General features: G+C 41.4%; 1 protein-coding gene across 3 annotated transcripts in view; it reads left to right on the top strand.

Moving 5' to 3' along the window:
• PIGG (phosphatidylinositol glycan anchor biosynthesis class G (EMM blood group)) overlaps window positions 1-15,959 on the top strand; it is a 97,120-nt gene that overhangs the window by 20,403 nt on the left and 60,758 nt on the right. For all 3 annotated transcript variants that reach the window (XM_070742319.1, XM_070742318.1, XM_070742320.1), the window contains exons 5-8: window positions 2,382-2,526; window positions 5,472-5,684; window positions 7,499-7,716; window positions 11,506-11,784. In XM_070742319.1, the coding sequence (XP_070598420.1) occupies window positions 2,382-2,526; window positions 5,472-5,684; window positions 7,499-7,716; window positions 11,506-11,784 (855 nt within the window). The remainder of the gene's footprint in view (window positions 1-2,381; window positions 2,527-5,471; window positions 5,685-7,498; window positions 7,717-11,505; window positions 11,785-15,959) is intronic.

Below are 15,959 nucleotides of genomic sequence, written 5' to 3' on the forward strand. Positions count from 1 at the left end.
TACAGATGCATTTTATCTTACAGCCTGATCAAGTAAATAATCAATTGAGACCAAGTCTCATTGTAGTCATTGGGGCATATTTCCAATTCTTAGTCCCAGGTAGTGTTGGGCGAACCAAACCCGCACAATTTGGGTCCGTACCAAATTTTGTGGTGTTCGGCATACCGGACCCGAACCTGAATTTTAAAAAAAATTCGTGCTTTTGTTCGGCATTCATGCCGAACACCGCAAAAGCCACTGCCCAGCTATCATCTGCTGAGAAGAGGAGGAGGAGCCAGGCGCCAGTGGCGGCGGAGGAAGGTGAACACTGGGGAGCTGCCGGCTGGTCGGGAGGCATGGAATCCAGGAAGTGATCACCTTGGCGTCCTTAGCAACCTGCCGGTATACGTGACATCAAAGCTCCGCCCCCCGGAATCTCTTTGTGGGAGGGATTCCCCAGCTCCTTCAAAGGGAGGTCTTTTCACGTAAAAATAAATATTTTTATTTTTACGAAAAAGGATGCTGCAGTGGCACTGCAAGCAAAGGGCGGTCCTTTCACGTAAAAATAAAAATGTTTATTTTTACATGAAAGGATTGCCCTTTGCTTGCAGCGCCGCTGCGGCATCCTTTTTCATAAAAATAAAAATAAATAAAAATTAAAAATCTGTAAAAATAAAAAACGATGGGATTCCGGGGGTGGAGCTTTGATGTCACATAGCGTTTGGAGTTCAGGTTCGGTTCGGGTTCGGCCAAACTTTACGCGAAGTTCATCCGAACTTGCTGAACCCGAACACCGTTGGGTTCGCCCATCACTAGTCCCAGGTCCTTGGAATTGTTGACTAAATGAAATGCATTGATATTGGTTTTTTGACTATATTGGCCATAAGAAATGCAGGAGATGGAAACAATCTTTTATTTTAAGCTCTGAAATGTTCTATTGGATCATTGCTCACTGGCTTTATTTCAGTAGAACAAAATTGGTAACAACTTGAATGTTTCATTTTTAATCTGGTAAAAAGTTGCAATGTAGGAAACTTTGAGTGGCTTATTGACTCTTATGTTTTGTATTGATACAATATTAAAGCATATTTTCGAATGCATATTTGCATGTAGGAACTTGATGTTAACATGCTTGTGAAGAAGGCACAAGAGACTGTACTTCCTAAGAATGCTCAGGAAGATAAATCTATCTCAGCATCTATTGTTGTCCTACTATCACAGCACCATTAATAGGAGCAACATAGTAGTAGTAACATGTGGCATTCTCGCATGGTATGGGAGCAGTTCCATAGCGGATAAAAAAGCTTTACTGAGAATCATTAGAACTGCCCAGAATATCACTGGGCTCCAGCTACCAGCCGTGGACGATATTTTCATATCTCGGTGTTTTAGAAAGGTGCACAACTTTCTCAGAGACTCTTCTCATCCTGTTTACAATCTTTTTGGACTGCTGCCTTCTGGCAGAAGATAAAGAACAATTAAAACTCAAACCACACGTTTTCTGAATAGTTTCTATCTCAGAGCTATAATTGCACTTAAGAATGTACTGGGGCAGGGGTAGGCAAAGTTGGCTCATAACTTGTGGACTTCAACTCCAATTTTTTTTAAATTTATTTATTTATTTATTTACTTACTTACTTACTTACTTACTTACTTACTTACTTACTTACTTACTTACTTACTTTCATTCATTCATTCATTCATTCATTCATTCAATTTTTATGCTGCCCTTCTCCTTAGACTCAAGGCGGCTTACAACATGTTAGCAATAGCACTTTTTAACAAAGCCAGCATATTGTTCCCACAATACAGATCCTGAGCCAATCATGCTAGCTCAGGAATTCTGGGAGTTTAAGTCCACGTGTTATAGAAGAGCCAACTTTTCCTACCCCGGTACTAGGGGGTCACCATCAGTGAACAGCTGGGCAATACTACTTGGTCTGTTGCGTGGATGTTAGATGGTTCTGGTGGGAAATTGTGGTGGGTTGAGCATGTTCTTTCAAATTGTTATGTATGTTGAAATTGGTCTTTGGTGTCATACGAATTTCGTTGCAAGGGTATTCTGTGTATATACATACAATGACAATAAAGTATTTATTTATATATTTGTGATGCATTCTGCTTAGCCAGCTTAAAGGTTGTGAAAGTACTAGCTAGGTGGGTTCCCGTTTCTTATATAAATTAATGGTGCCATGAGAAATTGTAATAATATATTCCTAACAACAATTGGGAGTGGTTATTGCCGCAGTATCTTTTATCAGTTTACTTGGGGGGTGGGGGTGGCGGCAATCGTTCTTGAGAATCCTAATCTTTTTGGCTCAAGTCCGCGAAGCGAAGGAACAGATTTGATAATGAAATGTTAAACTATTCCATTAAAACCTTGAAAATTTCTTCCAATTCAGGAAGTGGAGGAAGAAACATTACCCAATTTACTTGTTGTTTGTGGGGACCATGGCATGTCTGAAACAGGAAATCATGGTGGTTCCTCAGAAAGTGAAATTCGCACCCCTTCGCTTTTTGTCAGCTCTGCTTTTCAAAGAACAGGTGGTAAGAACCGACTTTCTCTCTTAATAACATGATGGGTTGAATAAAGAAATGTCTGGCTGCAATGGTAATGGTGGTTTACATGGTAGAATCTTCCATAACTCCATGAAAATCAATTTTCTTGGTTTAAAAAAAAAAAACAATCCTAAATGTTGGAGAAACATTTGCCTCAAAAGCTTTGTTCCTTTTCTGTGGTGGGATTTTTTAAAAAAATCCAATCTTCTATGTAGTCCCAAATAGTCAGAAGTATTACTGTGTGGTGAAAATTTGGCCTGAGGTACTTTTATGTGGAGAAACTGTAAGTGTCTTAATGTATTTGCTAAATGGGCTCTTAATAACTCCAGAAGCAATCAGTATATTAATATTTTAACGCAAAATGGACCTGCCTATTTTTACCGCTAAGAGCAGAAAGTGATGCCCAAAGAATAGCACACCATTCAATGACGTTATTAAAGCTAAGTGATTCAGTTCTTTCTCAAAAGAATTGAAACACAGAAATATATATTCAAATGTTTTAAAAGAAATACTTATCTGGGTTCACAATAGCCCCCTGCTCTTATCTCATCAATTCAATTACTTAGAAATTGTAGTAACTTTTAAAATTTACTTGAAGTAGCATAAAGGTGGCAAGGGAGTTTGAATTAGACAGTAATTGAGGTCCTGTGAATACTTGCTGAATCTTCCTGTGGGAAAAAAAACTAAGAGAAACAGCTGTTATTTTGAAGGCAGTACAGACAGGAGAAAAATACTTATGGGACATCATTTCTTCTCGTCAAGATATTATATTTTGGGGAATGAGGAATAGATAAGTTTTATTTATTTATTTTTAATTTATTTTGTCCAATACACAATGAGAGTTTTATTGGGTATATATATACAGTGAACCCTCGATCATCGCGAGGGTTCCGTTCCAGGACCCCAAGCGATGATCGATTTTTCGCGAAGTAGCGGTGCGGAAGTAAAAACACCATCTGCGCATGTGCAGATGGTGTTTTTACTTCCACCGCCGCCCGCAGCGCGTTGCTGGGGAGCGCGCGTGCGTTGCTGGGGCCGCTCCCCAGCTGGGGAGCGGATCTGGGGTTTCCCCAAGCGCGCGCGCGTTGCTGGGGCCGCTTCCCAGCTGGGGAGCGGCCCCAGCAACGCGCGCGCGCTTGGAGAAACCCCGGCTCCGCTCCCCAGCTGGGAAGCGGCCCCAGCAACGCGCGCGCGCTTGGGGAAACCCCAGATCCGCTCCCCAGCTGGGGAGCGGCCCCAGCAACGCGCGCGCGCTTGGAGAAACCCCGGCTCCGCTCCCCAGCTGGGAAGCGGCCCCAGCAACGCGCGCGCACTTGGGGAAACCCCAGATCCGCTCCCCAGCTGGGGAGCGGCCCCAGCAACGTGCACGCGCTTGGAGAAACCCCGGCTCCGCTCCCCAGCTGGGAAGCGGCCCCAGCAACGCGCGCGCGCTTGGAGAAACCCCGGCTCCGCTCCCCAGCTGGGGAGCGGCCCCAGCAACGCGCGCGCGCTTTGGGAAACCCCAGCTCCGCTCCCCAGCTGGGCAGCGGAGCTGGGGTGTCCCCGCGCGTGCCGCCCGCCCGTCCACGCCGTTGCTTGCGCTGCCGCTGGGGTCTTACGGGGCAAGAGGGGAAAGACCCAGGGAAGCCGCCCAGCTTCCCAGCTGGGGAACTCCACCATCTATGCACACATGCGCAGATGGTGGAGTTTACTTCCGGGTTTAAAACTCGCGAAATAGCCCTTTCGCGATGCTTGAGGACGCGAAACTCGAGGGTTCACTGTATATGCAGTGGTACCTCATGATACGAACTTAATTGGTTCCAGGAGGAGGTTCGTAAGGTGAAAGGTTCGTAAGACGAAACAATGTTTCCCATAGGAATCAATGTAAAAGCAAATAATGCGTGCAAATCCTTCAGGAAAATCCCAAACTTTAGAAGGGAGGCGAACAGGGCAGGGAGGAGCAGCTAAAGGGGGCGGGTGGAAGAAGTAAGGCTAGGCTAAAGGGTGAGTGGGAAGGAAGAAAGGCAAGGGGGGCGCCCCTCCCTTTTCTTTCTTCAAAAGACACCCTTTCAGTGCCTGTGCAAGCACGCTGTTCTCCTACTTTTTAAAATGCAAACTCTTTCCCCCTCCAAGCCGCCCCTCCCTTTTCTTTCTTCAAAAAAGGGGGGAAAAAGAAACCCCTTCATCCCAGCAGCAGCGGCTTGGGTACGTAAGGTGAAAATAGTTCGGAAGAAGAGGCAAAAAAATCTTAAACACCGGGTTCGTATCTCGAAAAGTTCGTTAGAAGAGGCGTTCGTAAGATGAGGTACCACTGTATATATATACACACATATAGTAAAATACATGATGAAGGTTATAGAGAAGATACTCATAGTAAAATATATCTATGAAAGAATAGAAAAGAAGATATAGTAATAGAACATATCAATGAAAGAATAGAAGAAGAAATATAGGAATAGAAGAAAGGTATAGGAGATATAGGAGAGCAATAGGACAGGGGACAGAAGGTACTCTAGTGCACTTGTACTCGCCCCTTACTGACCTCTTAGGAATCTGGATAGGTCAACCGTAGATAATCTAAGGGTAAAGTGTTGGGGGTTTGGGGATGACACTATGGAGTCCGGTAATGAGTTCCACGCTTCGACAACTCGGTTACTGAAGTCATATTTTTTACAGTCAAGTTTGGAGCGGTTAATATTAAGTTTAAATCTGTTGTGTGCTCTTGTGTTGTTGCGATTGAAGCTGAAGTAGTCATTGACAGGTAGAACATTGCAGCATATGATCTTGTGGGCACTACTTATAGATCATGTTTAAGGCGTCTTAGTTCTAGGCTTTCTAGGCCCAGGAGTGAAAGTCTAGTCTCGTAGGGTATTCTGTTTCGAGTGGAGGAGTGAAGGGCTCTTCTGGTGAAGTATCTTTGGGCATTTTAATCAATATTTTTTTCCTCTCTTTAGGTTCCCGAAAATATCCAGAACTTATCCAGCAGACTGATGTAGCTGTCACCTTAGCATTAGGACTTGGGTTGCCGATTTCAAGGAACAGCGTTGGGAAGCTTCTGTCCCCTGTGATAGAGTGGAAGACAGCTAGAGAACAGTTACGGTTATTGCATTTGAATGGTTTCCAACTCAGTAAACTTCTTCAAGAGAATGTCCCTGCGTATGAGAAAGGCAAGTAAGTTCAATATGTTCTGGTAATTAGGATGTTCTTATTTTCTCTCATGAACAATCATATGTTACGGATCGAAATAAGGAAATAACATTCTGAAAATTAACAGGAAGCTTGCTTATAAGTGAATGAAGGGAAAAGAAAAACAAATGTAAGAATTGACTTTATAGCTAATTAGATGGCAAATATCAACGAAATCTTTTAAGTCACACTTCTAGGATAAGACAGCGTACTGAAGATATGTCTGATATATGTAATGTAAATTTGAAGATATAGCATTTCCACATTTATCATATTTTTAAAAAAAATGAAATTCAGCTTGAAGGTAAAAAAATGTCCTGTCAACTTTAGTCATAAATAGAGTGGGCATGTAGTTAACATGTCTTCCTTATGAAGAGTGACTTTGTTTTCAAGTTACACAAAGCTGTCATTTTTACTTGCAAAAGTGTGAATGCACCCAGTATGACTCAGGTTTACAATATGGCATCCCTACGCGGGAGCCAGAAATTGTAATAAAAGTAAACAAAGAGGAAAAAAAGGAGTAAAAAAAGAAAAAAATGTAAAATTATTGCCTTCTGCCCTTCTTTATAGTGAGTAATTATCCTTTTAACCGAACCAGCAGATCCCAAACTTTTGGGCACCAGGGACTAGCTCCATGGCGAAAGATTTTTCCGTGGACTGGAGGTGCCGGGTCTTTGCATGTTGCCTGCATTCTGCGGATGGGGCTTTGCTTGCTTGCTTGACTTAGTTTCTGGCATGGTGTGGTCCAGTGCAAGATCGGGGATCCCTGCTCTTCACAATTTCACTATCTTCTTTACTCTTTTGGAATCCTCAAATCCCAGAATCATTAATTCAATCTTTTCTGTCAGCAAAAAGTCCATATAAAGTTTCAATCTTTCAGAAATACATTTTGTCTGTTTGGACTCTGAGCAAGCTGCAAGCTCAGTTAATTTTATAATCCAGGGACTAGCTCCATGGATCTAATCCAATCTTTAATTCATTGTATCTTATTGATTTTTCAATGTTTGAATACAGTAATTTTGCCATAGTTATACTGTATATAAATGTCAGTTTCCTATTTTTTTACTAATTCCTTATCAATGACCCAATAGGAGCAATTCTGGTTTTATTGCAATGTTGACCTGCAGTATTATTATTATTTTTATCACTGTATGGATTTGCACCCAACATTGTTTTGCTTTTTTCAGTATTTCGTATTTCCTTCATCACACAAAATTATGCAGCATAGTTAGTCCCTACTTAATGTAAACTTATTCAATTCCTGTTCATCGTTCAACTGTGTTGAACAACGGGATTTATGATGCTGTAAGCCATCATCTCCTTATGATTACATAATTACAATCAGGTGCCTGCTTATGCCTCACAGTTATGATATTGCAATGTCCTGCAATTATGTAATTGCTGTTTGCAACCTTCAGTGTTGGTAATCGATAAACAAAGCCAGTGAGATAGCCAGCAGAAAATTGCAAAGGGTGATCACCTGATAATGGGACACTGTGAACATGCAGGATTCATCTAAGAAAGGCAACTGGGATTGCTGAAACTGCCTTTGTAATGTGAACACATTGCTTACTGATGGAGTACCCAGTCCAAATTCCAGTGGTAAGTAATGACTCCCTGGAAAGGTAGCTTACCATAAATAAGTATTTGGTGCTGTGGGTGATCTGGTCTGCTGTTGTTCATTGTACTAGCCATAAATTGAGAAAAATAGCTGGTTAAATATTACGGGGAAAGCTTTAGTTTAAACTATACTAAAATATAATGTTCCATCTGCGTTTTTGTTTCTTATTATTAGATCCTGGATTTGAAATGTTTGTGAAGGCAGAAAAATCTCATGGGAATTGGATTCAATACAATTCCGACGGCACTAGTACACAGGCTGTCACGAATTTGAGCAAAAAAATCATAAAACAATATTTGGAAGCTCTCAAGATGCTGAGCTCTTCTTTAAGCAAGCAAGTGGCCCAGTATGACATATATTCAATGATAGTAGGAACGATGATTATTCTGGAGGTATGGACTGATTTCATTCGTTCGTTCGTTCGTTCGTTCATTCATTCATTCCATTCATTCATTCATTCATTCATTCATTCATTCATTCATTCATTCATTCATCTTAAAAGCCACCCAATTCCAAGTGCTTCTGAATGGCTTCCATCTCCAAAAGTAGGAAACAGTAAAAATGAAAGAAAAAAAGAAGCAATGTTTGCAACAGAGAACCAGCGTCTCAAAAAAACCCAACCATAACATGATTGCCAACCATCATAATGAGCACCCAGATTGTTGGGGGAAATATGCTTACTCTTTGTAAACCACTTAGAGAGGACTATAAAGCACTGTGAAGCAGTATATAAGTCTAAATTCTATTGCTATTGCTATAATCCTATAGCAGAGCCAGTTTTTCAGAGATTTATAGAAGAGCTGGAGGATTGAACATCAACGGCTGAGCCCAGGGTCAGGATTTTGCTTGTCATCAGTTCTCCGGGTTGAGTCCTTGGGGCCGGAACAAGGGATCGCTTTCAAGCAGCGGCTCCTTTTACCCCGCGAGCGGCCTACTCCATGTCTCTCGCCATACCTGCCTCTCCCCAGCACTCTTCCATCCCATATCATATGGGTTCAGCATGTTGTTTCGGATTGTTATATATTCATATATAGACAAGACGGAGTGGCTGTGGGTCTTGCCTCCCAAGAAGGACAATTTCATCTGTCCGTCCATTACCCTGGGGGGAGAACTATTGACCCCCTCAGAGAGGGTCCGCAACTTGGGCGTCCTCCTCGATCCACAGCTGACATTGGAACATCATCTTTCGGCTGTGGCGAGGAGGGCGTTTGCCCAGGTTCGCCTGGTGCACCAGTTGCGGCCCTATTTGGACAGGGAGTCATTGCCCACAGTCACTCATGCCCTCATCACCCCGAGGTTCGATTACTGCAATGCTCTCTACATGGGGCTACCTTTGAAAAGTGTTCGGAAACTTCAAATCGTGCAGAATGCGGCTGTGAGAGCCATTGTGGGGCTTCCTAGATTCGCCCACATTTCTGCAACACTCCGCGGCCTGCACTGGCTGCCGATCGGTTTCCGGTCACAATTCAAAGTGTTGGTAATGACCTTTAAAGCCCTACATGGCATTGGGCCAGAATACATCCGGAACCGCCTTCTACTGCACGAATCCCAGCGGCCGATAAGGTCCCACAGAGTTGGCCTTCTCTGGGTCCCATTGACCAAACAATGTCGTTTGGCGGGTCCCAGGGGAAGAGCCTTCTCTGTGGCGGCTCCGGCCCTCTGGAATCAACTCCCCCCAGGGATTAGAACGGCCCCCACCCTCCTTGTCTTTCGCAAATTACTCAAGACCCACCTTTGTCGCCAGGCATGGGGGAATTAGGATATTCCTTCCCCTAGGCCATTACAAGTTATGTATGGTATGTTTGTGTGTATGTTTGGTTTTTATAATAAGGGTTTTTAGTTGTTTTATTAAATTGGATTGTTACATGTCGTTTTTTATCATTGTTGTTAGCCACCCCGAGTCTGCGGAGAGGGGCGGCATACAAATCCAATAAATAAAATAAAAAAATAAAAAAATATATGAATACATAACAATCCAAAAGAACATGCTCAACCCGCCACAATTTCCCACTTGAACCATCCAACATCCACACAAGAGACCAAGTAGTATTGTCCAGCAGTTCACTGGTGGTGACCCCCCCCCCCCCCAGTACATTATTAAGTGCAATTATAGCTCTGGGATAAAAACTGTTCAAAAAACGTGTGGTTCAAGTTTTAATTGTTCTGTATCTTCTGCCAGAAGGCAGCAGCCCCAAAAGATTGTAAGCCGGATGAGAAGAGTCTCTGAGAATGTTGTGCACCTTTCTAAAACAGTGAGATTTATATATAATTTTTTTATTTACGGTCAAAGACCATCAATATAATATTAATAATAATTAAAAGGAAAAAGAACAGGAAACAGGACTTTTGGCTGAGCAACCAAGATTGACCCATCCAGATATCATCCAGAGCTAGTAGCTGGAGCCCAATGATATTCTGGGCAGTTCTAATGATTCTCTGTAAAGTTTTTTTTATCCACTACGGAGCTGTTCCCATACCATGTGAGAATGCCATATGTTAGGACGCTCTCAATGGTGCTGCGATAGTAGGACAGCAATAGATGCTGAGATAGATTTATCTTCCTGAGCATTCTCAGGAGGTACAGCCTCTTTTGTGCCTTCTTCACAAGCATGTTAACATTCGTAGTCCATGAGATGTCCTCTGCGATATGAATACCCAGAAATTTAAAACTACCAACCCTGTCAACCTTTTTGCTATTTATGTACAATGGTAAATGTACACCTTCCTTCTTCCTGAAGTCAATGATCAGTTCTTTAGTTTTTTTGGTGTTAAGTGTAAGATTATTTTCTTTGCACCACAATGTCAGCCCTTGTACTTCATTTAGATAAGCAGACTCATTGTTCTTATTAATCAGCCCCACCGCCGTCGTATCATCTGCAAATTTAATAATTGTGTTGGTGTTATACAGTGGGGTACAGTCTTGTGTATACAAAAAATAAAGGAAAGGGCTTAGTACGCAATGCTGGGGGGCTCCTGTGCTTAGTATCTGAATAGAAGAATGATGAAATCCCATCCTTACTGACTGTGACCCGTCTGTCAAAAAATCCTTTACCCACAAACAAATCCTCTTGATTTATACCCAAATTGGACATTTTAAGAAATAACCTGTTGGGTAAAATGGTGTTAAAAGCAGAGCTATAATCCATAAGTATCAGCCTTACAAAAGTTCCCTGTTGTTCCAAATGATTCAATACAGTATGAACAACAATAGACAAAATGGGGCAAAGTTCATTTAATGGCTGTCTCACTTAGCAACAGAAATCTTGGGCTGAATTGTGGTCATAAGTCGAGAACTCCCTATACTTGCTTGTTGCAAGATATTACAGAGATATGCTTGATTGGCTGGATGGTTAGGGAAATGACCGGGTCAGACTTCAGCCTACCCGTTGTTCTGTCGAGCTCTCTGGTAGAATCCTCCAGAAAATGCACAGATACAATTTCAGACACACACACAGGTTTGAAAATTCAAAACAATGTTCTTTATACCAAAAATGCAAATAAACTAAGCACTCTTTTTGTAGAGCAAAGAGCACTCGTCTCCAAACAAACTGGTAATTTGTACAAGTCCCTTATCAGTTCTGAGATACTTAGCTTGCAGCTGTGAGGCAATTCACAGTCCTTCTTTCACAAAGTGAAACACACTTTGCTCTGGTTTAGTTTCAAAGCGGGGAAAAATCAGCACACAAAAAGTCAAAGTCAGTAAAGCTGTCACGAAACACAACGATCAGATAATCCTTCACAATGGCCAAACCCACAGGCTGCTATTTATAGCAGCCTCACTAATTACCCCAGCCCACCCAACCACAGGTGGCCTCATTTTCTTTGATAATAATCTCTCAGTTGTTGCTGCCTATGCATCACTCTCCGCATGCGTGGCTGTATCATTAACTCTTGTTCCGAATCCAAGGAGGAGAGAGATAATTGATCTCCTTCTGAGCTGTCTGCCATACTCTCCTCCTTCCTGTCACTCATGTCTTCTTGGTCAGAGGAGCCTTCATCAGCAGATTCCACCGGGAGCAAAACAGGCCTGCAGCATGTGGATGTCTCCCCCACATCCACAGTCCTTGGGGCAGGAGCTGGGCCAGAGCTAACCACAACACCTGTATGAGATAGTTTGTCATCTGTCTCTTGTTAAGTTGCAGACTAGATTTTGACTGTGTTTCTCTTTGTCCCTCACGTAGGTTCTGCTCTTACTCTTCCTGAGCCTTCCAAAAGCCCTGACCAGCAGGGCGGAATTTGAGATTCAAAACTCACCCCTATGTTCTCCGATGTTCTATTCGATGTGCCTAATATGGAGTGCCATTCATGTAGTTGTGTGCACCTCCACGGAAAGTTTATGCTATTTTTGCAGCATTCCCTGGATTATGGCAACTGGAGTTATCATGCTGGTTTCGGGACTTTTTTGGGTCATAATTTCCCTTCTGGAAATGCAGGTTATAAATTCAAGACAAGCATTGAAGGTAAAAAAAAATAATACTGGAATGTAATATATGATTTCTTACCCAGTTGCTCATTTGTGTTTCAGGGAGAAACACAAATATGCTTGTGCCATTTTGCTTTCTGTCAATCACAACATCTTTTTCATGTTTCCTTATGCCTTTTATAAAGGAGAAAACACAGGCTCTTATCTCTCACAAAGAAGCTCAAGAAAGCTTGAACAGAGAAATAGGGCAAAGTCTCAGTCACTTTTTTCCCTGCTTCCCTAGTTTTCAGTTTCAGATTTCAATGTGTAGTTCTAGTGCCTGTTGTTTACAGATACATACGTAGATCAGTCCAGATCAAATTGTTGCAGAATCATAAGGACTTTGGCTTCTCTCTAAATTGTAGGAAAAGTAACTCCAGTCAAACGGTAGTAGTTAGAATATTAATATTGAGCCATACAATCTGGTGCAGTCACCTTTTTCCTTCAAAAAATATTTTTGTATACAATCCTTGTTATGTGATCTCATCAGTCAACCTGCAATTGTGCATAGTAGGCATTCTTTCTCGCTGGTCAAATGTTAATTGCCATTTATATTTTCAAAATAAAAACAGCCAGGGCTTTCTCTGCAATTATTTTATAAATCTGAGCTGAATTATATCTTGATTCCTCTGTAATTTGTGACCCTTCATTCTTATTAATTAATGTATAATAGAGTACCTGTTAAATTATGCAAAAAATGTCAATCCCACTTATAACAATAATCGTATTCCAATTTTTGCTCAAGGAAAGATCCCAGCCATCTTGCAGATTTGATTGGCAGGCTGCTTCAGAAACAAGCAAAGCCAAGTGTGTTCAATTGATCACATAGATTTTGAACAGTTTGTGTTCTTCTTGATTTTGTTATCATGGCATACAATATACAATGTGGTATAGTGGAACAGAACTACTGAAATCATTTGTGAATTAATTCCTCACTAAATTTCTCTTGTTTTAGTGAGATGCTTCATTTAATGGACTTGCTGTTAATATGATTTGTGTGAATCCAATCCAAGTAGTGTTGCAAACATTAATTTCGAATTTGCCACAACTTCTGTATCTCTCGGAATGTTTGATCTTTTTAAGGAAGGTGGCAAAATAATCTTGAAGATATAGTTATTATGTTGTTGGGTAATTAAGATGTCATACCAAGTTGTTTCTGTGAAACTATAGGTTTCAGTAAGGACTAAAAGGTGAGTTACGTTCCAAAGTTATTCCCATTATTTGAGTAAGGCCTTCGTCTTAAGCTCTAATGCGAAGGGTTGTTTTGAAAGCGTGCTTGTATCCATTTTGTGATTCACTCATTCTTTCCCAGTATGTTCTGTATTCTTCTTTGACAATCTGGTGTGTGCAGTGATTGTTGAGGCTTAGCTTGTTACAATAAGAACATCAAAAGGACCATTCTGAGTTACCCAAAACATTCATCCAGTCTAGCATATAGGAAAGGCCATGTGTACAAATAGTACTTGACTTACAACAGATCATTTAGTGATTGTTCAAAGTTAACAATGGCACTGAAAAAAAGTGAATTATGACCATTTTTCACACTGATGACCATTGCAGCACCCCATTGGTCATGTTATCAACACCACACTGATGACCATTGCGACACCCCATTGGTCATGTTATCAACACCACACTGATGACCATTGCGACACCCCATTGGTCATGTTATCAACACCACACTGATGACCATTGTGACACCCCATTGGTCATGTTATCAACACCACACTGATGACCATTGCGACACCCCATTGGTCATGTTATCAACACCACACTGATGACCATTGCGACACCCCATTGGTCATGTTATCAACACCACACTGATGACCATTGCAGCACCCCATTGGTCATGTTATCAACACCACACTGATGACCATTGCGACACCCCATTGGTCATGTTATCAACACCACACTGATGACCATTGCGACACCCCATTGGTCATGTTATCAACACCACACTGATGACCATTGCAGCACCCCATTGGTCATGTTATCAACACCACACTGATGACCATTGCGACACCCCATTGGTCATGTTATCAACACCACACTGATGACCATTGCAGCACCCCATTGGTCATGTTATCAACATCACACTAATGACCATTGCGACACCTCATTGGTCATATGATCAAAATTTGGATGCTTGGCAACTAGTTCATATTTATCATGGTTGCTGTGCCCCATAGTCATGCGATCAACTTTTGCAAACTTCTAACAAGCAAAATCAGTGGGAACGAAAGCTCGTAAAGTGAGTCAAAACTCACTTAACAAATGTTTCACTTAGCAACATAAATTTGGGGTTCAGTCGTGGTTGTATATCATGGACTACTTGCATTGTCTTCTTTTCTTTCAGAGTGCTATAAGTTCCAGTGGTGGGATTCAATTTTTTTTACTATGGTTTCTGTGGGCGTGGCTTGGTGGCCATGATGTGCCTTGGTGGGCGTGGCAAGGGAAGGTTACTGCTAAATACCCATTTCCTGCTAATTATCTAGGACTTGGGAGGCAGAGAATAGGCACCAGTTAGATGTGGTATTCAGTTTGCCAAACTACTCAAAATGTCTACTACCGGTTCTCCAGAACTGGTCAGAACCTGCTGAATCCACCTCTGCCTATAATGCCTGGTTCAAGATACATTCCCAATGTAGTGTACATATAGTATGTTGAAAGAATTCTGTACTATGTATGGTATACATTATAAATTCAAGATGGCTATTACATATGGCTATGGTTCTTACATCCTAAGCTGAATTTGTGCATTGAGAAATCCTCCTTATTTGCCTGCATAAATTTAGCAATTTTTTGGACATACGTATCTGCTTGTGAATGAAGTTGCAGTCTGGTGGAAGTTAAAGATATTCCGAACTTAACTAATTTTGAATTTTGATTTGTTACAGCTAGAAAGGCTTGCTGCCTAAAGGGTAAGATGTGGTTAGTTTTAATGATTAAATTATTCAAGCCTAGTTCAGGAAGATTTGTTCCAGGATGCTGCTCGTGTGACTACTGCACAGAGCTTCAAGAGGCATCTTTTAATCTTTGGGGGGAAAATCACTGCATGAAAACTATTTCTTCCACTAATCCATGTTATCCGATTTTATAATGGAGCAAATAATAAGTTTTGAAGTGGCATTTTTCAGATTGTATCTTAACCGGATGAAATGCAACTGTTTTAACAAGCCGTTTATGGCAAGCTGCCTCGAAGATAATTTCATATAAAAGCAGTATCTTACAAAAATCTGTAATAAGAGGAAAAGGGCAAGATCTTAAATTTTAAGCCTGCTTTTCAGCAGTTCTTATCTATGTGGGAAAAGGCATGAAAACGAAGTAGCTGTCACATACATTAGACTTAAAATGAATGTGAAATTGAGAAAACAACTTTTAAAAGTAGTTTTTATTCTAAAATGCATTTATATATTAGTAAATGAACATAGAGTGATATATGGTAGTTTTTTCCTTTGAAGTAGATGAGTGGTTCTTTTTGTTTTTAGCTCATGCAATACTTCAACTTCTCTCTATTTCTCTTTCTCTCTCTCTCTCTCTCACACGCACGCACACACGCACAATCACCCCCCCATCACCTGCCCACCCGCCTACCTACCTACCTACTTTTAAGGAATAAAAATAGGAAATAGAACAGGAAAATGGAACAAGGAAATGGAATAGGGGATGGAATGAGACGAGATGGGGTGGGATGGGATGGAATTAGAGGGCTGGAAGGAACTTTGGAGGTCTTCTAACCCAAGGCAGGGGTCCTTATAACATCCTTGACAAATGGATGTCCAATCTTTTCTAGAAAGCTTCTAGCAATGGAGCACTCACAATTCTAGAAGGCAATTTATTCCATTAGATAATTGCTCTCTCTGTTAGGAAATTTCTCCTTTAGTGCCAGGTAGGATGGCTCTTTAATGAGCTTCCATGCATTGTTTCTTGTTCTGCTGTCAGGTGCTTTAGAGCGGTGTTTTTCAACCAGTGTGCCGTGGCACACTAGTGTGCCATGAGACATGGTCAGGTGTGCCGTGGGGAAATTAAACATGGGTCCCCAAACTACCTTTCCTGCCAGGATATCCCTTTTGTGTTCATTGAAACAGGCCCAGGTTTCACACTAAGTGAGTATAAATACATTTAGAAACTATATTATTAACTATATGTATAATATGTACTGCATTAGAGTGT

The sequence above is a fragment of the Erythrolamprus reginae genome, chromosome 2 (assembly GCF_031021105.1).
Source record: "Erythrolamprus reginae isolate rEryReg1 chromosome 2, rEryReg1.hap1, whole genome shotgun sequence".
NCBI lineage: Eukaryota > Metazoa > Chordata > Lepidosauria > Squamata > Dipsadidae > Erythrolamprus > Erythrolamprus reginae.